Here is a 23,269-nt window from a genome sequence, read left to right as displayed (position 1 = left end):
CTCTCGAGGGTCAGCCAAGCACGCTGGGGACACCCAGCTGGCGGAGCCGAGTACCCGGGGGACACCCAGCTGGGGCAGCAAAGCACCCCGAGGAGCGGGGAGATACCCACGAGGGTAGCCAAGCACGCTGGGGACACCCCAGCCTGGGCTACCTGCGTACCCTGAGGACACCCCCCCGGCTGGGCTGGCGGAGCGCCCGCGGCGGAGCGGGGCCGGACTCTCCCCGGGCCGTGCGGGGCGGTCGCTCGGTCCCCGCTCCCCGCCCGGCCCCGGCCGCCGCCCCGCCCGCTCCCCGCGCCGCCGCCCCCCGCCCGCCTCCCGGGAAGCGCGGGCACGGCCCCGCCGCCGCCGCCGCCCGCGGGTGGACGCGTCCCGCGCCAGGTGGGTCCGCGGAGCCGCGCGCGGGGGGCGCGGGGGGCGGCCGGGCAGGCACGGCCCCGCTTGGGGACGGGCACGGGGCACACGCACCCCGCGAGCCGGCCGCGTCTGCCTGGGGACGCGCGGCAGGGACACGGCACTGGGGATTGTGGGTGGCACTCTGCGCTGGGACACCGCACGGCGCCTTCGCGCGGGGGCACGGCACGGTACAGGGCACGGCTGCTTTCCCTCGGGACATGGCATCGCGTGGGGACACAGCGTGGCCCCCTGGCCCCGGGACGTGGCGTGGGGACGCGGATGGGGCCACTTCTGTGCTGGGATGGACAGCACATGGACACAACACACCCTCCTTCGCAAGGGGACACGCTGTGGGACATGTGGCACGAGGACATGCTATGGTCTCCTTCCACAGCGCGGGGGCATGGCAGAGCCCCCTTCGCAGGGCTGTAGGGACATGACACCCCTGTGCGGGGTCCCAGCATGCGGTGGCTTGGCCATTTCACCAGCCCGGTCCCCCAGCGTTCCTCGGCTGAGGCCGGACAGTCACCTCTGGGATAACGGGGCTGGATTGTTCCCCCTCCTTCCCTGGAAATCCCCTGAGGGTGTCATCAGGGAAGCCCTGGTAGCCCTGCCCCAAGCGGGACGGAGACATACACGGCTCCACGGCCACCCGAGGCTCACGCGGGGCTGTCCCTTCCCCGTGGCCCCCGGGGCTCGGAGCGGATGTCCTGCCTGGGGGCTGCAGCCTGGGCCCCTGCCTGCCCTGGGGCTGCAGCCGGGGCTCTCTTCCCCCAGATTCCCTCTTGCAGTCTGGGGGTGCTCCTGCACCCTTGCAAACACATCCCTGCCAACACCCTGTGACGGCCCCGGACCTGCTGCCTCCCTGCCACCAGCTGGAGAGGAGAAGCCAGCGGGGACTGCCAGGAAGGGGGACTAACCCCCCATCCATGGCAGGGAACAACTGCCCGCGGCTACCGGAGAGCAGCCAGTGCCCGGAGCCTACACCTGTCCCTTGTCCCCACACCATCCACGCCACTGCCCTGGAGGCTCCCGGTGAGCCCCAGCCATGTAGGCACAGCCTGGGGCTCCACTGATGGCCACCATCAACATGCAGCAGGGCTACGCTGCCGTCCTATGTGAGTACAGCTGGGGGACGGGGGGGTGGCCTCAGAAGTGCCCTCAGTGGGTGTCCCTGAGGGGGCTGATGCCACTGGCTTTGGCTGCCCAGGTGTCCTGGCTGTGCTGGGGCTGGAGGCTGCAGCGCCGAGCGAATGTGAGCTCACCCGCCTGCTCCAGGACAAGCTGCAGTATGAGATGCGCCTGCAGTACATGGTAACCCCAGCTTTGGGAGGTGGGGGGACACCTGGCATTGCAGGGCCCCAATTTGCTCCAGGGGGTTCATGGGTGGGGGGCAGCACCCAATGCTCTACAGTGGCTGGGTGCTGTGTTTTTTACCAGGGACGATTTATGCCAAATTGTGCCCAGGACTACTTCTGCTGGGGGCTGACCACATCAAAGGGCTTTTGCACCAGCTCCCTGGTGTCATAAGGCTGGCAAGGGTGTGCCCTTACTTTGCCCCTTGCCAGCCCCCATGCTCTTCCTTGCCTTTCCAGAAACATTACTTTCCCATCGACTACACAGTCCAGGTCCAATACGAAGAGGTGCTGAGGCCATCCAACATCACCCGCCTGGTAAGAGGGTGGCAGGGGAGAGTCCCATGATGGGAGCGCTCCAGGGACCCACGGGGGCTGCACGGCTCTCACCCTCTTGCCCTCCAGCGCAACGGGACGGTGTCAGAGGCAGCTCTGCGGTACCTCTGGTTCCATGTCAGCTCCCAGGCCGTGCTGCGGATCCGTGAGGTGCTGCCAGAGAAGCACCCATCCTGGAAGTACACCCAGGAGCTCTGCCAGCTCTTTGATGCCCTGGGCAAGGAGTACAGCAAGTACAGGCAGGTGAGGATTCCCCCTGGCACCCCACGTCTCGTGCTCCTGTGTTGGGAGGACACGCACGAGCCCCCCAGGAAGGGACAACACGGGCATGGAGGTTTTCCCTGCGTGTGGGATCTATGAGGGCTGACAGGAACAGAGTGCAAGGACAGAAATTGGGGCTGGGGTGCTGGGCCGTGGGGCAGTGCCTCAACCACACTGCACATCTGGCATTGGTGGTTCAGTGGTAGAATTCTCGCCTGCCACGCGGGAGGCCCGGGTTCGATTCCCGGCCAATGCAACAGCTATATCCTTTTTCTTGCCTTCAACCCATCCCTCCTGCTGACCTGGGCAGGGGAGAACGGGACTGTCACGTACGCCGCTCCCCGTCAGGGAGTGGCACCTCCAGGGCCGCAGGTTTCGGGGGATCAGGCAGAAGGTGCCCAGGAGTTCGTCCCTGTTTTCCCGGTGACGGTTCTGTCTCTCTGCCTAAACTTCTGCTGCCTCGATGGAGCTGCTGCACCCCGAGACAGTTGTGTTTGTGTGCTGGATGTGGGTGGCCTGTCACGGCTGGGTCACCAATGCGAAGCCGAAGTGTGGCTGGGTTGTTCTGTGGCACGGGGCAGGTTGTGCAGCCTCTCCGTGGAGAAAGGGAGCTTTGCAGTGTTGTGTTCATGGGAGGGTTAAGAGTGAGGGCTGCTGAGAAGGTGTAGATGTTGTGATGGGCTCCTTGCTGCAGGTGCTGGGAGGCAGCGGGAGGAGGCGCTGCCATGGTCTGGAGCTGCGCTCTGAGAGCTGTGCTGGGGTGATGAGTGAGGGTGTTCAGGGGTGGCAGGGCCTGTCCCTGGTGCTCCCATCCGGCCCGCCGGGTTTGGGAGTGTGGGGGAGGGCTGGGGAGTTGCGCACATCTGGCATTGGTGGTTCAGTGGTAGAATTCTCGCCTGCCACGCGGGAGGCCCGGGTTCGATTCCCGGCCAATGCAACAGCTGTATCCTTTTGCACCCTGCTATCCTTGTGCGGCTGCCAGGGTGCCCATGGTAGAGTGCAGAGATCCTCCCGTGGGTGCTCCCTTGGGCATCTCTGTTGAGGTTGCTCCCTCTGCATCTTCCCTCGGGGTCGACTCTGCAGTTTGTGTGGGTGCTCAGGCCCCAGGTGGCAGCAGCAGCTCTGCCTGCAGTGAGCGTCCTTGGCTCGGTGGCACCGGGGAGCAGTAAGAGGGGATGGTTTGGTGAATGACCAGCTCGGCTGGGTGGCAGGGAGGGACACTGGCTCAATGACAGCAAAGGGTGCTGTGGCAATGGCAGTGAAGGTCCCGGGCTCAGGGGCAGTGGGAGGGGCTGGTTCGTGTCAAGGGTGCCCAGGCCATGGAGGCAAATGGCGGCTGTGGGCAGCTCCACATCTGGCATATGTGGTTCAGTGGGACAATTATTGTGCTCCCCCTCAAAAGCCAGGGTTTGGTTCCTCATCAGTGCAGCCCAGTGTCCTGACTTTCAACTCTGCAGCCCCCAGCCCCTCCACCTGACTTGGGCTCCATGCAGCTATGGGTTGCTTGTGGCTGGGAGGTGCTGCTGCACCCCAAGGCAGAGGTGTTTGGGAGCTGGATGTGGGTGGCCTGCCACAGCTGGGTCACCAATGCGAAGCCAAAGTGTGGCTGGGTTGTTGTGTGCCACGGGCATGCTGTGCAGCCCCTCCGTGGAGAGAGCGAGCTTTGCTGGGTTGTGTCATGAGAGGGTTAACAGTGGGGGCTGCTGACAATCCCTCCTTACTGGTGGGGCAGCAGAAGAGGCGCTGCCCTGGGCTGGGGCCTCGGTCGGTATCAGAGCTGAGTGCTGGGGAGCCCCCCGTGTGTGTCTGTGTGTGTGGTGTGCTCACAGCCGGCAGTGCCTGCCCTCCTTGCATCCACTCTGCTGGATTTGGGATTTTGGGGTCGTGTGGGGAGGGTTCAGACCTACTGCACATCTGGCATTGGTGGTTCAGTGGTAGAATTCTCGCCTGCCACGCGGGAGGCCCGGGTTCGATTCCCGGCCAATGCAACAGTTGCATTTTTTGGCACCCTGTGTCTCTGGGGGGACCATGGGGGTTCCCCTGGATACCTGGAGGAGTTACACACCTCTCTGGCACATCCTTCTTTCCCCCTGTGCAGATGTCAGGAGTGTCATTGTCGGTGGAAGAAAGCCAGGGCGCTTTGGTGATCCCCAGGGACTTGGTGGCACAGGGGGTGCATGGCTCAGTGACAGTGAGGGTTTCTGCTTTGGTGGCAGTGACAAGGGTCTTTGGCTCGGTGACAATGAGGCCCAGGGCAAGCAGGCCTGCTCGGGTCTGGGGGGTGCTGCCACACCCAAGAGGGGGCTGTGTTTGTGTGCTGGATGTGGGTGGCCTGTCACGGCTGGGTCACCAATGCGAAGCCGAAGTGTGGCTGGGTTGTTCTGTGGCACGGGGCAGGCTGTGCAGCCTCTCCGTGGAGAAAGGGAGCTTTGCAGTGTTGTGTTCATGGGAGGGTTAAGAGTGAGGGCTGCTGAGAAGGTGTAGATGTTGTGATGGGCTCCTTGCTGCAGGTGCTGGGAGGCAGCGGGAGGAGGCGCTGCCATGGTCTGGAGCTGCGCTCTGAGAGCTGTGCTGGGGTGATGAGTGAGGGTGTTCAGGGGTGGCAGGGCCTGTCCCTGGTGCTCCCATCCGGCCCGCCGGGTTTGGGAGTGTGGGGGAGGGCTGGGGAGTTGCGCACATCTGGCATTGGTGGTTCAGTGGTAGAATTCTCGCCTGCCACGCGGGAGGCCCGGGTTCGATTCCCGGCCAATGCAACAGCTGTATCCTTTTGCACCCTGCTGTCCCCTGGGGGACCTTGGTGACATCCTGGTGATCTGTCACTGCAGACAGACGTGGAAACTGTGGTGGCCGACCTGGTGAAGCTGATCCACAGCGCGGGCGCTGAGAGCCGGAGCAAGGCTGTGCGCCCCAAGGCACTGCTGGACAACTGCCTCAAGGTCATGAGGATGCTCTACGGGGTGCCCTGTGAGTTGGGGGTCAGGGTGTGGGGGCTCGACCTCGGGGAACGCAGGTGCCACACAGGGGCGCCCTGTCCCACACCATGGAACCTGTTCCCTCTGTTCAGGTCGGTGGGAATCCACCTAACACTGTGGAAGACGCCTCACTCCACCCCTCACTGGACACCTCCTTGCCCTGGAGCCTTGGATGCTGCCTCTGCTCTGCTCCTCCCAGAGCCCCATGGTGGGTTCCCAAGGAAGCTGCAAAGGTGGGACAAATGCCACTCCTTCCAGGACCAAACACAACCGTTTCCAGAGCTGTGGGACTGTTTATGGCTGTGGGATCTCGTCCATCCGAAATGTCTGCCACCCTTCGCATGGGTGTGGGCTCAGACACAGCCCCCTGTGGCAGGCAGCTGTTGGGGGGACACAAGCCCTCCCTGCCCACAGGGCAGGTGAGGGCATCACCCTGTTTCTCTCCATTTGTATCTTTTCCTCAGCTTTGATTAAACACCAGTTAATTCTGTAGCATTGCAGCTCAGCTTCTGACTGGGTCCTGGGAGCCTCCAGCCTTACCCGAAATAAAGGACCAGCAAAGAGAACCCCACTGCCTCCACTGCCTCCTCTTTTGGGGTGTCAGCACCTCCCTCACTGCTGTGGGGGACTCGCTCTGACAAAGGGACCCCTGCCAGTCAGCCCGGCTGCTTCCCCAGCAAGGAAACATCTGGATTTGTTTGTTGTGCTTGGTGGTGGCACACTGGAGGCCCTGGGGCTGCCTGGCTGCCTCCCCCTTTCACAGCTTAGTTAATTACCTTCATCAGCTATTAGAGACCTTAATTGGTGTATTCATGGCTTCAGCTCATGAGTCAATGGGCACTGCAGCATGAGTGGAGGAACGTCTTCCTTCTCCTCCTCCTCCTCCTTTTCCTCCTCCCTTCATGCCTAGTGATGATTCCTATTTATATGAAGCCCACACAGAGCTCATATAAAGCCCACAGAGCTCATATAAAACCACCAGTAGATCCACTGCTTGATAAGAGCTTTAACTAGAGGGACCCTCTGTCCCATCCCTGCTGGCTTTAGCTGAGTCCCTGTGTGGTCCCGGGAGCCACCTGGGGCTGAGCCCCAAGCTCCCACTCCCTCATGTCAAACGTGGGAATGATCCTTCATCCTCCTCCACCGCGGGGAACCTGAAGCTGTGCCTGCAGAATGACCCCTGCCAAGCTTCCCAGAGCATCCCCACAGCAATGGGCTCTGTGTCCAGCCCACTTGAGATATTGTGTGTTTTCTTCTGATCCCTCTTTTGAGAAAAGATGGACAAAATGACAGCTGAGAGCCTCTACAGGAAAGCACTCACAGGATTGAGAATGGGAGCCTGTTGACAGTACCTCCTGGTGTACCATGAGGGATGGATTCAGGGAAGGTCAGCCCAGGACGCCCTGCCCAGGTCTCAAAAAATGTCTTTAGGCATGTGCTGAGACTTGGGAGATGTCCTGCTGTGAAACCCCCAGCTGCTGGAACAGGAAGAACCTTTGCTGGCCTTGAACCAGCAAGAACGCCTGGCAGCATCTTTGGGGTGGGCATGGAAGGGCCAGCTGGTTTTGGGGTGGGCAGGCTCAGCAGGACAGGGGCTGAGTTTGGGGGCTCTCTGGGATGTCCCCATAAGCAGTATGGCCTGTGGCCCTGGAGTGAGGATAGCCAGGGGCTTCTCCTGGCCCCTCCTGCACCCCTCCCTGCCCGAATCAGAGTGAGCCTGGAAATGGCAATTAATTCACTTTAATTAATTATTTAAGCTTGGTGGGCAGATGCTGCTCTCACCAGGGCAGCCTCTGCCCTCTCCAGTCCCAGAAGGTGCCGTTGTTGGTGGCTGAGAGCTGGGCCAGCAGCTTCAGGACGCCCTGCACGCTCTCCTCCAGCGTCACCGGGCCCTGGCACACCCAGGGGCAAGGGACATGTGAGCCAAGATTCTCCACCCCAACACCCCCAATTCCCACCCCTGGCATGGTGGAATGCCAGCTCTGGCTGCATTGGTTTGGGAGCAGTTGGAGATGCTCCAGCAGCCAAGGGATGTGGCTTTGCACAAATTTATTGTCCCTCATTTCAGTGCTGTAAGGATGGAGGTTAATTTCTTCACGCCTCATTAAAAAGTGACTCGTTTGTCAGCCAGAGCAGGGTAAGGGACAGCAGGACCAGGGTGCCCTCTGCTGACACACCATCAGGATGGGAAAGGAATGAAAAAATAGGGAAGAAATTGGATGGTTGGGGGGAGCCCTTGGAACTGTCCTTTTGCTGTGGTGGCACAGCCACTGTAGGACCAAGGCACTGCACAGATGTGGGTGCCCAGGGAAGGGATATCCATGGGAAGGGATGTCTGTGGGAAGGAGTGTTTCTGGGAAGGGATTTCTTTGTGAAAGGATGACTCTGAGAAGGGATGTTCATGGGAAGGGATGGCCTTGGGAAGCGATGCTCCTGTGAAAGGATGCCCCCAGGAATCCCCAGGATACCCGTGGGACCTTGCTGAGCTGGGACTCCATGCACCTCCCATCACTCACCATGCCCTGTTCCAAGGGAGGTGTCACATGTCCAGGATCCACAGACACGCAGAGGATCCCGCTGCTCCCGTACTCCAGGGCCAGGCACTTGGTGAGCATGTTCAGAGCAGCCTGGGAGGACAAATCCCCCCCTCACCATCATGGTCTGGCAATGCCAGGGCCAGTGCAGGGGGAACCCCTGAGGAGATGACCCCAAATTCCTCCCCATGCCCCAGGGGCAGTACCTTGCTGCAGCGGTAGCAGATGTCCTGCCTCTCCTGCCAGGCCTCTGCGACCTCGATGGAGCCCAGGATGCTGGAGATGTTGACGATGGCAGCTCTGCTGCAGCTCATCTCCCGCTGCCCTTCGGCCTCAGCTGCCTCCTTCAGCAGGGGCAGGAAGGCCTGCAGGGGATGGGACCTCAGGCATCACCATCCTCCTCCTCCCTGTTCCCCGTGTTTGGGGCAGGGGTTGCAGTGTCCTCCTCACCTGGCTGGTCTGCAGGGGCCCGATGGTGTTGGTGGTGTAGACGAGGCTCATGTTCTCGGCTGTCTCGGTGGCCAAGGTGCTGCGGCGCGTGGTGCCGCTGTTGTTGATCAGGAGGTTGAGGCCAGCACTGCCCACCTCTGCCTGCACCTTCCTCACTGCTGCCTTGATGCTGTTGGGGTCTGTCACATCTGCAAGGGGACAAGAAGGTTTGGGGACAGGCTGGTGGCCATGATCCTGGCAAGATGCTGTAGGACGTGGCGGGAGGCAACTCCTAAACGGAGCATCCTCCTGGTCCCATCGGTGACCTGGTTCAGCTAAGCCAAACCGGGGGACCCACCTGCTTGGTGGCATTTCCTGGAGCCACCCACGGTTGCAATTAAATCCTGAGAAGCTTTATCCCTTTCCCGCCCCAGCACTTACCTAGAGGCAAGATCCTGACGTTGGGAAAGCCCAAAGCCACCTCGTTAACAGCCTAGGTGGAGGAAACGGGGGAGGGGTCACACGGGGAAGCTCATGGAAGGGGGGGGCTGCACCGTGCCGGGCTGGGAAGAGGGTGACCCCTCATGTCACAGCTGACAGGCTACAACAAGATCCAGGGGCAGCGATTTGGGGCGGGTCGCTGCTCCTCCTCCGTGCCCGGCTGAGCGCGGCAGCTTCAAAGCTCCCGCAGCGATGCCCCGGGCACAGGGGCTGCCAGCAACCCCCCTGCAACCCCCATCATGCACACACCTGCACCAGGAGACTCAAAATAAATACTTACATATTTAATACACACATAGGTATTTTTAGTATTTAATACATATATGTGTATTTTTGGTTTATAGATATTTACACGTCTTTTTCCACACCATTCACCGTTCAGGATGCTGACACTCAGCATCCCAATTTCAGGTGGGACTGTGGCATCCCCAGGCACCCATCCCAGAGCTGATTTCCCTCCTGTCCCCCCGGCCCCGCGCCGGTGCCTTCCCTACCTTGCCCTGGGGGTCCAGGCAAGCAGCGAAGATGTGCCGGGGTGGGCTGGGCTGCTCCAGCAAGCCCTTCAGCAGCCCCAGGCCCAGCCCCGCATCGCAGCCGGTCAGCAGGACACTGCCCACGCTGAGCCCCTCCATCCCCGCCGCTCTGCACAGCCGGCTGCGCTGCCCCAGCGGGATTTGGCAATCGGCCTCGATAACCCGGGAGGCGGCACCGCTGCGGGTGCTGCTGGGATGGGTGGAGCCGGGGGGCACCGCCTGCACCCCCTCTTCTGGAGGGCATGGGGCAGCAGGATGTTCTTCTGCATGCCAGGGTCACCCATCGCCTTGACCATGGGGGTGTTGCACTCCTCATACCCCAAAACACCCACCCCCCTCAACCCATGGGAACCCCAAAGGGGTGATGGTACCTTCTCACCTGTTCCCCATGATTGGGGTGACCCCAGAGAAAATCCATAGGAGCACAGGCAAGGCTATTAATTACAGTACAACCTTTATTAATACTGGAATCTTCACAGTGCATTCGTTACTTGTAGCAGTGACTATGGAAAACGGGGGAGGGGGGGAAAGAGGGGAATTACCACCAGAAAAAAAAAATTAAAAGAAAAGACGGAATGAAAGAGAGAAAAAGAAACGTGGCAGAGGGACAGGGACAGGGGAAGCGGCGGCAGAGGCGGGAACACCAGGGGGAAAAATAAATTAAAAAAAAAAAGAAAAGAATAAGGACCAAGTTAACAACAGCACCAGAAAAGTTACTTCAGTCGAAAGACAGGTCAGTTTTTTTTTCTTTTCCAAAGAATTTTTGTTTTCTGTACAAAATAAGAGACCCCCCCTCAAACCCAAACATTTGTCACTTGGCCTCAGCGGTTCTGGGCAGGAGAAGGGGAAAGGGGGAGAACTAAATTGTTATTCCTAAGGGGGAGGGCAGGGGGGCTGCGATGCGACAGACAGCAGGGGGCAGGGCCTATGTACAGCGGGGCCGGGGTTGTGCTTTCCTCCAGCCGCCGGCAGAAAGCTGCTTTGCTTGGGGGGGCTGAGTCAAACCTCCTGTGCCTGGAGCCCCCTCTGAGCAGACCCTGCACAGGGTCTGGGGGTGCTGAGCGAGGGTGAGGGGGTTTGCAGGGGGTCCCAAGTGATCCTTGTGAGGGGGGGCAAAGTGGAGGTTCAGCATCCTCAGTCCCTGCCCCCTGGTGTCCCCCCCAAGACAGAGGGGACTGCAGTGCCTCTACCCCCAGCCCCCCACCCTCTCACATGTCCCCCGCTTCTTCTTCCCCCCCCTGCACCCCCAGCCCGTTGCTTCTGCCCCCTGGAATGAGGCTGGGCTGTGCTGGCCCCAAGCAGGCAGCTGGGGGAAATGGGGCCAGGGCCCCCCACTCCTGGTGCTCCTGGTGCTCCACGGCTGCCACAGCCCTGCTGGCACCATCCTCTCCTGCTGCGGCTGGGGCCACCCGCCTGCGCCCGAGGGAAAGAAAACAGAGGGGAGAGAGAAAGCCAGAGGGGAACAGGAAAAGAGAAACAAAGGGAAAGAGGAGAAAAAAAGAAAGGAAAAAAAAAGAGGTAAATAGAACGGAGGAGAAAAACAGTTAAAAAGAAATGAAAAGAAAAAGAGTTAAAAAGAAAGGAAAAATAGGAAAATGAAGAAAATAGGAAAATAGAAGGGAGGAGAAAAAGAGTTTAAAAGAAAGGAAAAGAAAAAGAGGACAGCAAGAGGAGAGAAATGGGAAAACAAAGAAAATAAGAAAAGAGAAGGAAAAGTGACATAAAAGAACAAAAGAAAAAAGCCAAAAGAAAAAAAGCAGAAAAAACAGGAAAAAGAAGAGGAGAAAAGGAGAAAAAGAGGAGAAAGAGGACCAAAGAGAGGGCAAGAGAAGGAGGGATGTGAGGAGAAGGCAGGGCAGGAGGAGCCAGAGGGGCAGGAAGCAGGGGGCAGCAGAGAGGGACAGGGCAGCGGGGTGCCGGCGGGTGGGGGTCCCTGGGGAGGGGCAGCGGGTGCCCCCAGGGTCCATCGGGCACGTCCCCCTGGCCGGGGCAGCATCACGATATCCGCGGGGCCGACCTGTCGTTGGTGACGGTCCTGCGCAGCCGCACCCCGCGCCGGATGGCCACCAGCATGTCTTCGGCCGGGGGGTCCATGGAGGCTGCGGGGGGTGGCGCGGGGGTCTCCTCGCCGGGGCCGGACCCCACGAGGGCGGTGGGGAAGGGGAACTGGCCTTCCCCCAGGGCGTGGGCGCCGGCCACCAGCTCCCCAATCTTCTCCACCAAACTGTGCCGGTTGGCAGCCAACTGTTGGTCCTCCTCTTCCTCAGCGGAGAGGTGCTGGCCGGCCCCGGGGTAGACCGAGATCTCCATGGCACCGCCACCCCAGGCGGTGTTGGGAAGGCTCAGCCGCTTGGGCGAAGCTTTGGCAAAATCCAGGGGGTTCGGAGAGGCATCGTCGGCATAGAAGACGCACTCTTCGCTGCCCACCCGCATAGGGCCGGCGTAGCCAGGGGAGTCGGGCACTGTGGGGGTCTTCACAGGGACGATGGGGGGTCGGATGGGGATGGGGCCGGCGTTGGACAGCGTACGGCGGACCGAGGGCTTGGTGGAGGGCGTGCGGCGGATGGTGGCCACCCCCGGGGTGGTGCCGGCCGGGAGGTTGGTGCCGGTGGGCAGCCCGGCAGTGGAGGCGGGACGCTTGGTCTGGATCATCCGCCGGTAGTTCTGGGCGATGTTGCTGTTGCGTGGGATGGTGGAGGACTTGTCGAAATCGCTCTGGGGGTCACACTCCACGTCACCGTTCACCGAGTAGCAGTCGTAGTCGGAGCCTGGGGAGGGAGCAGCACCATCAGTGTGGCTGGGGGGCAGTGGTAGCCAAGCTCAACCATGTCATTAAAGCCAGCCCCAGCTTCCTCCATCACAGCACAACAATCACCAAATTCAACTGTCACAACTGTCACACAACCACTACTGTCCCAATCATTGCTGGCACAACATGCTCACCATCAAACACAAACATCACCACTGTAAGAAAGCACAGTCATCCCAGCCATCACACTGAAATCACAAGCAAACCCAACTGTCACCATCACAACCTCCCCAATCACAGCCATCACCACACAAGCACAGTCAATCTCCACTGTCACCACCACATGCTCATAAATGGCTCAGCCATCATCATGCCACCATCATGACAGACGTGGTTGTTTGATCTCCAACTACCGACTCTGTTGCCATCACCTACCATCTGCCACCATCTCCACCTGTACTCAACCTCCGTGCACAGACACATCACCACATCACCTGTTACGGCACTTGTGGCACAACTGCATCCACTGAGCCCCAGCTAGCACCCAAATAACCAGGAAAAGCTGTGGTTATTTGTGGCACCAGCCCCTACACAGTATGACCATAGCCCGATGCTATGACACCCAGAGCACAGCAATGTGCCCCAGGACCACCAAAACCTCTGTTGTGCCCTTCCCTACTCTAAGTGTCATTTCAGGTGGTCCCAGGTACCTCCAGTGCCAGTACCTTGGGAAGGGATGGTGTCCTCAGAGCAGGAGGGGGTGGTGGTCTGCGTGCTGTAGCCACTGGAGTACTGCAGTGAGTCCCGGCTGCTCTTCTGGTGCTCCAAGCTCAGCCCACGGGTCAAGACCATGGCCAGGTCGCTGGCGGCAGGGGACACCTCCTCCCCATGCTGCTGGGGCAAAGGGCACTGTCAGCACCCTGGTTCCTCCTCCAGGAGTTCCCAGGAGCCCCCCACTCTGTGCCCTCCCTGCCACAGCTGGTACCTTGGCAGCAATTGTAGCTGGTGACATCCGGGGCCTGGGAGCATCCTCGGCACCGATGCCTGGGTAGCTCCCAGCAGGAGAGCCCATCTCGGCCTCCCGCAGGTGCTCCACGCGGTCCTTGCGCCGCTGCAGGGTAGGGACCACTGGCTGGTCATAGGGGCTGGCCTTGGACCAGTCCTGCAACAGGCAAGGCATGCGGGTTATGCTGGTGACACTGGGAGCAGGAGTGTGGCAGGAGAGGTCTCAAGCTGATGTCCCCTGTGTCAAGCCACGGGTGCTGCTCAGGATGCTCTGCCCCATGCAGGAAGGGAGGGGAGGGTCCCATGAAGTGAGGGGGGAACCACGAGTGAAATGCAACCCTGGTGGGATGGCAAGGACTAACCGAGGTGGGGGAGCTGCACTCGCTAACTGACTGGCAGGTTTCGGATGCCTCAGAGGACGCCGAGCTGGAGGACTTCTGCTGTGCCGTGATGAGCCGAGAGCCGGAGGGTAAGAGAAGAGGCAGTTAGCAAGCAAAGCCAGAGCCATGACCCCAGTTAGAGCAGCACCCACAGCTCCCTGTCTGAGCAAGGCCCCCAGCCCTCCTCCCCTCTGGCGGAGGCTGCAGGATGTAGAGCAGGATGCAACCTTGGCAGTGGGGTCAAGAACTGGGATGATGCACTGCCCCAACCCTTCCCCCTCTCACCCCAAGCCATGCAGAGTCAAGAGGTATTTCGGGGAGCGGGGACCTTGCTGGCTTGGTGATGCCAGGTTAGCATGGACAGCCAGGAATGGCAACTCCCTGGGGATCCTGGAGCATCCTTGGCACTGGGGATGGTGCAGCATGAAGGAGAAGCTTTGCTCCATGCTGCCTGGTGGGTGCTACAAACTGGGTATTATGGGGCTGTGGTGATTGGGAAACACTCTGTTCTCCTGGCACAGGGAGAGGGATCTCTGTGCCTCATCCCTGGGGGAATTCATTGATAGGGTTTCTCTGTCATGTGGCCCAGGATGCCCACAACCATGGCAGGCACCCTCAATATTCCCAGTATTTATTCCCCATGATGCCAACACAGATGGAAGTACTTCTGAGGGTGGGTCTCATCACCTGTGCACTGCACCCTTGTGCTGCACCCAGCACCACCCACCCATTCTATGGAAGAGGAAACTGAGGCATGGAGGCTGGCAGCACGGAGCACCCTCCCTGTACCTGGCTGGTGATGTCCGAGGGCATGGGGGAAGGTGGTTTGGAATAAGCGGCGTCCTGGGAGATGAAGCCGGAGTCGTGGGAGGAGACGCTGGAGAGGCGGGTGGCGGCGGCGGGGGGCTGCGCCAGGCTGCGGTAGCGATAGGTGGAACTGGGTGAGCAGGTCTGAGCCCCGCCGGGCCACGCCATGCCACCCTTGGCACTGCTAACGCTGCTGGGGGGGCGCCGGGGGGACGGGGACACGCCGGTGGGCAGGACAAAGGAAGGAAAAGAGAATTTAAGACAGAGGTTCGGCGGTGGCAGGAGGGCCAGTGCCCTGCCACACATCCCAGCCTGGGGAAACTGAGGCATGTAGTCCTCCTGGGGGTGTCCCTTTGCCTCCTGGGGTGGCCCTGTGGCAGGGAACAGGCTAGGGGACATGACAGAGGTGGGTATGCTTGCCCCCTGACAGCCATGCATGGCACACATCATCCCCACATCCTGGAGTACAGGGCATGTGTCGGGCCCCCATCCTGCCCCATAGGTCCACCAGCCCTGCCCAGTGCACCAAGACCAATTCCTCCATATTAATGGGAGCCACCTGCCCATATGGACATGAGAGGGTGGACATGCACCTTGTCAGCATCCCCAAAGGCTGTAAGCATCATTAACCCACTGAGGTTAACGAAGAGGGCTGGATTTCCTGGCTGTGGTTGGGTGTGGAGCCCACCTCACCATACCTGCACATGCTGGACTTGCGGGAGCTGGAGCTGCTGGGCGAGGATGGGGGCGTCTGGTAGGACCAGCTGTAGTCAGAGCCCTTCAGGTCCTTGATCACCTGCAGGAAAGATGGGGTCTAAGTCCCCCCAAAGATGCCTCCCTGCTCCCCTGATCCCTGTCTCACCCCTACTGACCTGCTCACTGGCGGGGGGCAACTTGTGGGGCTCAGCGGTGAGCACCACCAGGTCCTCGATGATGCCCTGCAGGTGGGTGATCTCTCCCAGCATGGTGAGCTCCCCGTTCTGAGGACAGACAAGAGAGAGCATCAGCATCCACTGGGCAGAAGGAACAACCCTTGACCCTCCCAGCCCCCAACACTCACCACCACGGGCTGCAGGAAGGTGATGAAGGTGCAGAAGCGGCCCCGCTCCTCGATGAGGGCTTTGCGGACCGCCTGCTTCTCCGTCTCCTCCAGCAGCAGGTACATGTCATTGACGTCCTGCAGCGCGTTGTCCAGCTGGGGCTGCAGGTCGCCCTTCCCTGAGAGATGGGGCACTGTCAGCCCTGGGCTGCCCTGACACCCTCCCCAGTCTGCTGGCGGTGCCACTGCCAAGCTGAGGCCATTCCCCCACCTTGGGGACATCACCCCATCCGCACATTCCAGCACATACCATAGGTCTCCCACTCTGCCCATCTCCCTGGAAGGCCCAGGAGCACCCTCACCCCACAGCAGCCCTGGGCAGGGGGCTTCTCTGCCACTCCATCCCCATCCCTGGCACTTGGGACCAGAGGAGCCCTTGGGCTGCCACACGGTGAGTCTGGCATCGCCTCAGGATATGGGGTGCAGGCTAAGCTAAGCTAAAAGCAGGGTGAGGGTGGGAACAGGGAGCGGATGGATGGACGGACAGATAGACAGAGGCTGGGGAGACTGGGGGAGTAGATGAGGAAGCAGAGAGGGGGCCGGTGGTGGGGGGCAGCGGTTCACTTACCAAGTAGCTCTACAGGAAGGATGTGGAGGGGAGGGAAGAGAGAAGGAGACAGAGAAAACGTGTGAAAAGAGGCCGAAGGCTGGGGCGCATGCCCCGCCTCCCCGCCACCCCCGGGCCGTGCTGGCACCTCCCTTTCTACAGGGGGGCAGCAGGACCCCCCTAGTGCCCACCCCCGGTTGGCAGTGCCACAGCCGGGATACCGGCCCTGGCTGGGGGTGCTGCAGAGGGGCTGGTGGGGGCACCCCCCAGGAGACTCCCTCTCACCTTTGCGAGCCTTTTTCTGGAGCTTGAGGGTGTCAGAGGACTTTTTCTTGATCTCATGGCGTGCTCGCTTGTACTCTGGGGGTGTAGAAGTGCTGTCAGAGGGGACACCTGCCCAGCAGCCACCCTGCACAGATCCATCCTGTCCCCCTCGTACCTTTCGCATGGTCCTTGTCCAGCTGATTGGCAGTTTTCTTCCAGTCCTCAATCCTGTCCTGCAAAGGGTTTATCAGGCTCTCCATGAGGGCACTGGAGCAGGGAGAGAGAAGCAGAGTGTGGGAGAGTGCTGGAGCCAGGCGGGAGCCATTCCCCACCCATGCCCGGCCCAGCATCCCCTCCTTAGGGAGGGAATGAGCCTGGCCAGGCTGTGTCACCAACGCCGTGGGCTTGGAGCTGCTCCTGGACCCGCTTACTTGGTGAACTGCCGGAGCTTGGCCTCGATGCTGCGGTGCCGCATGCACATGCGGGTCAGCGCCGAGCCGATGTCCCTCGTGGCACCTGGGGGGGAGCAAAGTGCTGCTGACGAGGGGCAGGGACACCCCCACACCAGGCCCAGCCCAGTTTGCATGGCAGGAGCAGGGTGGCTCGTGACAGGGACCATCAGCACTGGGATGCACTGGGGACACTTTAGGCAGGGGGTGGCTTGTTTTTTCCCACGATAAATCCACAAAATAAATAAATAAATAAATCATCATCCACTAACTAATACCTGAAACACTAAATATCTCTTCTGGAGGCTTTGAAATTAGAACCTGCTCCCGTTTTTTCTCAGTTTGTCTTAAATTTGGCACTGGGGGGCCAGGGAAGGGAGGTGATGAGGTACCCTGGCTTAGTTCCAGGCAGCCAGCTCTGTCCCGCACCTCTAGGCACAATCCCGAGTAGATAAAAAGGGAGTCCAAACTCCTGGCAGGGGGATATTTGCAGCAGCAGATAGCAGGAGCATCCTTTTTAGGCGAAACCGCTGAAGCCTAAGGACGGCCACATGGTGGCAGTGCTGCTGGCAATTCCCACGAAAAACGGAAATCAAAAATCCTTGGGCAAACTGAGGAGTGACATTCAGCCTTTCTCTCCCCTAAAAAAGCCTCCAAAAAAACCTCCCACCCCTTTGAAGGAGTTTTGGATGTCCCTCAGTCTCCCAGTGCTATGGAAATAAGGGAACCCATGGGCCTTCTCCTACACTGGGGTAGTCTCCTAATCCAGCTCCTAATGCTTTTATCCCAGCTCCTGCTGCTTCTAATCCGATTCTCATGCACTGTGTGCAAGGCCAGCAGCCAGCCCCCACCCAGTGCCTCAGTTTCCCCACGCTGCTGCTCTGCTGCCCACCCTCCCAAAAAGCCCTGCAGGTATAGCAGCACCACAGGGTGACATTGGCTCCTGTGGCGCTGGTCCCCAGCTGTCCCCAGCATTGCTCCTGTGCCTCCTCCTTGCTTTGACTGCCCGGGCTGACAGGGAGCTGGAGGAGCCCTAATCCCCCTGGTGCAGTGGGCTAGTGGGTTTGGAGGCAAAGCTGATCCTGGCTCAAGCTGCTGCCTCCTCCTCCTCCTCCTCCTCCTCGCGTGGCTCCAGATGGCCTGGATGCCGCCAGTCTGCAAACCAGCCCGGGACCATCTGCTTGGCAGAAGCCAGGCAGTGGGAAGTGGCTCCTCACTGCCAGCAGGCACCCAGAGAGGGTCCGGGGCTCCTTCCCCCTCACTCCCCAACAGTATGGGGGACCCCACAGGCAGCCTTGGCTCTTCAGTCACCTCCCTGGTGAGTTAGGGTTTGTCCCCAAAACAGCGAAGCTCGGACTCCTGAATCTCCCTCTAGCTAATTCCCCTTCCCTGGAGACCCCCGGAGCAGCTGGGATCCCCCTGGGAACTTCCCAGATGGGTGCCAGGGACAAGCAAGGTGGATTCTGCATCCCAGGGGGCAGAGACGGGTGCAGGAGACCCTGAAATGGGGCTGAGCCACCCTGAATGTCCCAGCCCCATCAGAAAATGTGGCTAAGCACCCATGGGTGGTGAGGAGCAGCACCCACACGGGTGCCCACCTCCTTCTCCCTCCCCATTCCATCCTTCCAATGCTGCTTCCCAGGGAATGCTCCACCTTGGTGTGGGAACAGGCTGGACGTCTCTCTGTGGATGGTGAAGCTACTGCTTGAACTCCACCCCAGAAATGTGGGCAGGGGACACCCCACAGGGGACACTCACCACCTGCCCCCTGCCCAGACAAGCCTGGGGATGCCCACCCCTAGGAGAGAGGCCCCTACCTCGGGTGTTGGTGGCCATGTCAGCCACTTTCTGGAAGGCATCCAGGAAGGCAACTGCGGCCAGCACCGTGGTCCTGAGGCAGAGAGAGCGAGGGGGAGCTCAGTGGCTGTGGGACACCGGGGATGGGCCAATGAGGAGGGGGGTCCCACATGTCCCACCCCCCCTTTGGCCACTCACCTGAGCTGGGAGTGCAGCTTGGTGGCCTTCGAGTTGAAATCCTCCCATATGGGGTAGGAGCTCTGCAAGGAGGAAGGGTGATGGTGAGAGACAGGGACCCTCACCCCCTGCGCTGCTTCCCCAGTCAGGGCAGGTCCCTCCTGCACCGGTGCAGAGAGGGCAGATCAATAGCCTCTCTGATGGCTAATAAAGGCTGAGCACAACTCTTTTCCCTCCTGATTTTTTCCCTTTCCAGTCTGGCCACCCAAACTTATAGACCATGGAGATCCCAGGATTTTGAGTGATCTCTTTCTCATTGAGGCCATGAAGCGAAAAATCTTTATGACTCTGGCCAGCAGTAGAGGAGACCCCCAGCAGCAGCTTCCCCCCAAAGCACTGATGGCCAAACCCACCATCATGGAGAGCTCCAGTCCCACAGATAGGAGCCCCAGTCCTCACCTCCCCTGAGCCCAAGGACCAACAGGGCAGGAGGGGAGGTCAGGGTCCCCAGAGCCCTGAATGGGGCAGTTGTGTGGGGACAGGGACAGGGCACAGGTGCTTGGGAGGCCACCCCAGCGCTGTGCCAATGAGGCCACTCTGGTGCCATCCTGGCAAGGCCATCTGTGCAAGACCATTCCCACTGCCCTTGTGGAGAGGCTGTTCCAGGGCTGTCCTGGTGCAACCACTCCAATGGAGTCATCCCAGGGCAGTCCCAGTGCCACCATCCCAGCGAGGCCATCCCAGTGCCACTGTTTCAGCAAGTCTATCTCAGCGCTGTCCCAGTGAAGCCAGTCCCAGCAGACCATGCTGCTGCCATTCCAGTGAGGACTGTCCCAGTAATGCCAGCTGCAGTGCCATCCCAGCGAGGCCATCCTGGTGCCATCACAACAAGGCTGATCCTGATCCTCCATACAGCCAGGCTATGCCAGTGTCACCATCCCAGCAAGGCCAGTCCATGTTGTCCTGGTGAGATTAATCCTGGTGCTATCTTGACAAGGCCATCCCAGTGTCACCCTTGCATGGCCAGTACGGGTGCCATCATTCCAGTGAAGCTATCCAGGTGCCACCATCCAGGCAAGGCCATTCCAGTGCTGTTCCAGTGAAGCTGGTCCCAGTGCTACTATCCCAGCAAAGCCATCCAGTAGGGCCAGTCCTGGTGTCATCATCCTGGTGAAGCCATGCTGGTGCTGCTCTCCTAGCAAGGTCAATCCTGGTCCTGTTGTCCCAGTGACAAAATCCCGGTGCTGTCCTGGTGTCACCATCCAATGGCAGAGACAGGCATCTGTAAACTCCCCTAGGGCAGCCACCAGGCTGGGACATGTACATTGCCACACATCCCCATGGCTTGGTGGCAGCTTTGGGGACAAGGTTTGCACTGAGGCAGCATGAGACCAGCCCAGCATTTTTTGGGACCACGAAAGCCCCTATTTCTTCATGAGCCAGCAAAGAACGGGTTTGAGGGTGCCACTTCACACAGCACTTGTGGTAGTGACCCCCTGGTTGTGGGTCCCCAGGGACTGTCGTTGCCAGAGGGCTGGGCCACCACTCCTGGGCCACTGGCTCTGGGCCACCTTCCTTGGCCACCCTGGGTAGGCCAGCTGAGGCTCCCCTGTAGAAGGGAGCAGGCTGTGATGCCCCCAAACCCCTGTGATGCCAGGCATGAGGAGGATGGGGAAGAGGACAATGGGCACAAGGACATGCCAAGGTCACTCAGGGACACTGAGCACACGAGGAGAGGCAACAGGAATGAAGCCAGCTTAGGGATTGTCACCAACAAACAAATTCTCCCCACCACAGGCCAAGGGGTGCTCAAATAGCCACCCACCACCAAAATAAGGTCCCTTTGCCCTGTGACCAGCACAGGGGTCCCAGCCATAGGACCATAAGCACATCACTGCCCTTCAATGGCAGCAGTTCTTCAAGCAGAGAGTTACTTGTCCCCCAGTGCCCGTGCCAGGACACCCACATGGCTGGGAGATGGGGACAGCACACCCTCAGGTGCCACTGGCACTCAGCTGGGGCTGTGCAGGGCACAGGCTGAGGCTGTAGTGTGGTGGGGCTTTCCTCCTTTTCCATCATTTTTCTTTAGTCTTTCCTACCTTCAAATGGCATGAAATTGACCCCAGCCCAGTCTCCTCGGGTGAGGGGTTCCCAGCGCCACCGCATCGGGACGATGCTGGGCACGTCCCTGGGAGGTGACAGCTCTGGGCTGGCTTATCGCCTCTGAAACCTCAGCAGGTGAATGGGGAAACTGAGGCAGGGGCTGCCCCCACATCCCCCCCGGGAGTGTAGGACTCAGCCAGGCCGCCTGGAGAGGGTGGCTAAGGTGAAGGTGTTTGGGGGAGGCAGCTGATCACCCCAGCACCCGTTTTGCACCAGCCCTGGATCCCTCTGCCCTGGGGAGAGTTGGGATTTTCTCCCTGGAGCTCTTCTCCCAGCCCTGAGCCAGAGTCCGGCTGCAGAGCCACCACTGCCCCTCGAAGGGGTTAATCTCCTTCCCAGCAAGGCTTTTATTTTTTTTTTTATCCCCCCTCCCCTGCTTTGGCAATGACAGCATTGTCTGGACGGGTCTGCAGCATGAAGAGAGGAAGAGGAGGAGGAGGAGGAGGAGGAGGAGGAGGAAGAGAGCGTTTGCCTCCCAAAAATGACTAGGGCTAAACCCCAGTGCTGGAGCTGGCTGTGGGAATTTCGGTCCCCTGACATGAAGAAACATGGCTGGTCCCCTCCTCCCCACTCAGCCCCTGGTCAGAAATGCCCCTCAGCATTTTTAATGTATTTTTTGAAATGAAAACAAACAAACAAAAAGGTTTTTTTAAACATGGCCCCATCCTGCTCCCAGGGAGGGTGGAGGCAATATCCTCTTCCCGGGTTAGGAAATGGGATCAAGGAGCTAGGGGACCTTTTTGTTCCACTGGTGTCAACCCCACTGGGTCCGACAAAAATCCAGAGATTTCACATGGGCCAGGGAGGACAGGGACAACATGATGATGCCTGAAGTGGGTGGCAATGCCCGGTGTGGGGCCAGTGGTACCTGGCGAGGGGCAGTGATGCCTGCTCTGTGTCACCCAACAAGGGGCTCAGGCACCCGGGGATGGATACAGGGCTGATATGGAGCCAGGATCCCCAGGATGGGCTCCAATGCCCAATGCAGGGCCCCGATGAATATCGTGGGGTTGATGCGGGGCTCTGGCACCCAGTGCCACGCTCTGACACCCAGTGTGAGACCTTGATGCCTGACATGGTGCTCTGATACCCAGTGAAGGATAACAGGGCAGATATAGGGCTGCAGCACCCAGAACGGGGCTCCGGTAGCCAGTGACGGATCTGGGGATGATGTGGGACTGCAATCCCCAGGATGGAGCTCCAATATCCAACGCTGGATATAGAGATGGTGGGGGGCTGCGGTCTCCAGGGTTCCGACGCCCAGCACAGAGCTCCGATGCCCAGTAAGGGGCTGATGTGGGGCTCTGGGAACCCGTGCCGGGCTCTGACAGCCGACGTGGGATCCCGACACCCGCTGCGGGGCTGATGTTCGGGCTCCGATACCCGATGCGGGGCTCCAATCCCCATCTCGCGGCTGGGCAGCAGAGCCTCGCTACCCACCGCGGGACGGGCACCGGCGGCGGCAGCGCGGGGGCTGCCCGGGGAAGCCGGGTGATGGGGGATGGTGCGGGGGGAGCGCTGTCACGACAGCAGAACCGGGGCGCGGCGGGGGGATCCCCTACCTTCATGTCGTTGATGATGGCTTGGAAGAGGCCGCCAAGGGCTCCGCACTCCTTCTCCGCCGTCTCCATCGCGGCGCTGCGGCAGCCCGGGGCGGGCGGCGCCGCCGGGGGAGGCCGCGGCGGCGGGCCAGGCTCAGCGGCGGCGGGGGCGGGCGGCGCCCGGGCGGCGGCGGCGGCGGCGGGGGGGCACAGCGGCGGAGCGGCGGCGGAGCCGGGCGGGGCATCGCCCCTGCCTGCCTCCCTCCCTCCCTCGCCCTCCGCGGGCGCTGCACGGACCCACCGCCCCTGGCAGCGGCGCGGGGCGCGGAGCGGAGCGGGGCGCGGGGAGCTCCGGCCCGGGGCGGTGGCGGGGGCGGGGCGGGGCGGGCGCTGCGCGGCACATGCGCCGCCCGCCGCGGGGCCGGGGGCTGCGGGGCGGGGGGAGGATCGGGGTCAGCTGCAGGGATGCTCCGGGAGCCGCTGCGGGATACCCGGAGGACGCGCAGGGATGACGGAGCCCGGGGGGGGGGGGGGCAGTCCCGGTGGTTCTCGGGGATGCTCTTGGCTGGGGGGCCGGGGAGCAACATCGCGTGCCCCGGGACTACAGCGGAAGGAGACCCGAAGGATGCCTGGAGATGTGGCACTGGTGGAGGCAGCACCGGGGTTTGCTCCCGGGGCGGTGTAGGAACCCCCAGGGATTATCTTGGGGTGTTGGGGGAGGAGCAGGAGAGCCCCAGAGAGTATGTGAAGACACTGCACTTGGAGATGCCCCGGGATGCCCAGGGGCATTCCCAGACCTCTGGAGGCACCGGGGGGGTGTGTGTGTGTGGATTTGCCTCTCCCCAAAGAGTGTTTGACCCCCATTGCCTTCCTGACCCTCCAAGATGTGCTGGAGAGTGAACTCCCTCTGCAGTAGTTACACGACAGCTCTGAAATGCGTCCGTGCACTCGATTATCAGGGAGCCATGGGAAAT

General features: G+C 60.7%; 3 protein-coding genes and 4 non-coding genes across 21 annotated transcripts; 5 read left to right on the top strand and 2 right to left on the bottom strand.

Annotated features, from left to right (window-relative positions):
• The first annotated feature begins 324 nt into the window (after nt 1-324).
• IL34 (interleukin 34) lies at nt 325-5,794 on the top strand. 2 transcript variants are annotated; one of them, XM_030956147.1, is made up of 7 exons: nt 325-381; nt 1,174-1,514; nt 1,607-1,710; nt 1,992-2,069; nt 2,157-2,330; nt 5,174-5,312; nt 5,413-5,794. In XM_030956147.1, exons 2-7 carry the CDS (start codon nt 1,472-1,474, stop codon nt 5,430-5,432), a joined length of 558 nt encoding a protein of 185 aa, XP_030812007.1. In that variant the 5' UTR covers nt 325-381; nt 1,174-1,471; the 3' UTR covers nt 5,433-5,794. The 2 variants fall into 2 exon arrangements, with proteins under 2 accessions (XP_030812007.1, XP_030812008.1); XM_030956148.1 differs by having other exon boundaries at nt 329-381; nt 1,333-1,514.
• On the top strand, nt 2,534-2,604 carry TRNAG-GCC. The gene has a single exon. It is a non-coding gene; the product is annotated as a tRNA-Gly (tRNA).
• Nucleotides 3,215-3,285, top strand: TRNAG-GCC. The gene has a single exon. It is a non-coding gene; the product is annotated as a tRNA-Gly (tRNA).
• On the top strand, nt 4,266-4,336 carry TRNAG-GCC. The gene has a single exon. It is a non-coding gene; the product is annotated as a tRNA-Gly (tRNA).
• TRNAG-GCC lies at nt 5,031-5,101 on the top strand. The gene has a single exon. It is a non-coding gene; the product is annotated as a tRNA-Gly (tRNA).
• Nucleotides 5,795-7,098: 1,304 nt separating the features above from the next.
• On the bottom strand, nt 7,099-9,416 carry LOC115907958 (C-factor-like). Its single transcript, XM_030956201.1, has 6 exons — nt 9,279-9,416; nt 8,725-8,776; nt 8,305-8,492; nt 8,061-8,219; nt 7,837-7,947; nt 7,099-7,212 (listed from the first exon to the last, which is right to left on the bottom strand). The coding sequence occupies exons 1-6, from the start codon at nt 9,414-9,416 to the stop codon at nt 7,099-7,101; spliced, it is 762 nt and encodes a 253-aa protein (XP_030812061.1).
• A 1,726-nt stretch (nt 9,417-11,142) lies between these two features.
• On the bottom strand, nt 11,143-22,452 carry MTSS2 (MTSS I-BAR domain containing 2). Of its 14 annotated transcripts, none has more exons than XM_030956229.1 (15): nt 22,317-22,452; nt 18,613-18,674; nt 18,435-18,508; nt 16,600-16,684; nt 16,344-16,435; nt 16,190-16,264; nt 15,926-15,934; nt 15,319-15,476; nt 15,131-15,238; nt 14,957-15,054; nt 14,241-14,451; nt 13,434-13,508; nt 13,052-13,228; nt 12,792-12,960; nt 11,143-12,085 (listed from the first exon to the last, which is right to left on the bottom strand). In XM_030956229.1, the coding sequence occupies exons 1-15, from the start codon at nt 22,383-22,385 to the stop codon at nt 11,313-11,315; spliced, it is 2,235 nt and encodes a 744-aa protein (XP_030812089.1). In that variant the 5' UTR covers nt 22,386-22,452; the 3' UTR covers nt 11,143-11,312. The 14 variants fall into 14 exon arrangements, with proteins under 14 accessions (XP_030812089.1, XP_030812090.1, XP_030812091.1 ...); XM_030956230.1 differs by having other exon boundaries at nt 12,792-12,957; XM_030956231.1 differs by having other exon boundaries at nt 14,241-14,448.
• Between the last annotated feature and the right edge of the window lie 817 nt (nt 22,453-23,269).

Source organism: Camarhynchus parvulus, chromosome 11 (assembly GCF_901933205.1).
Source record: "Camarhynchus parvulus chromosome 11, STF_HiC, whole genome shotgun sequence".
NCBI lineage: Eukaryota > Metazoa > Chordata > Aves > Passeriformes > Thraupidae > Camarhynchus > Camarhynchus parvulus.
The sequence above is the reverse complement of the archived record's forward strand: the minus strand, read 5'-3'. Positions and strand labels throughout refer to the sequence as shown.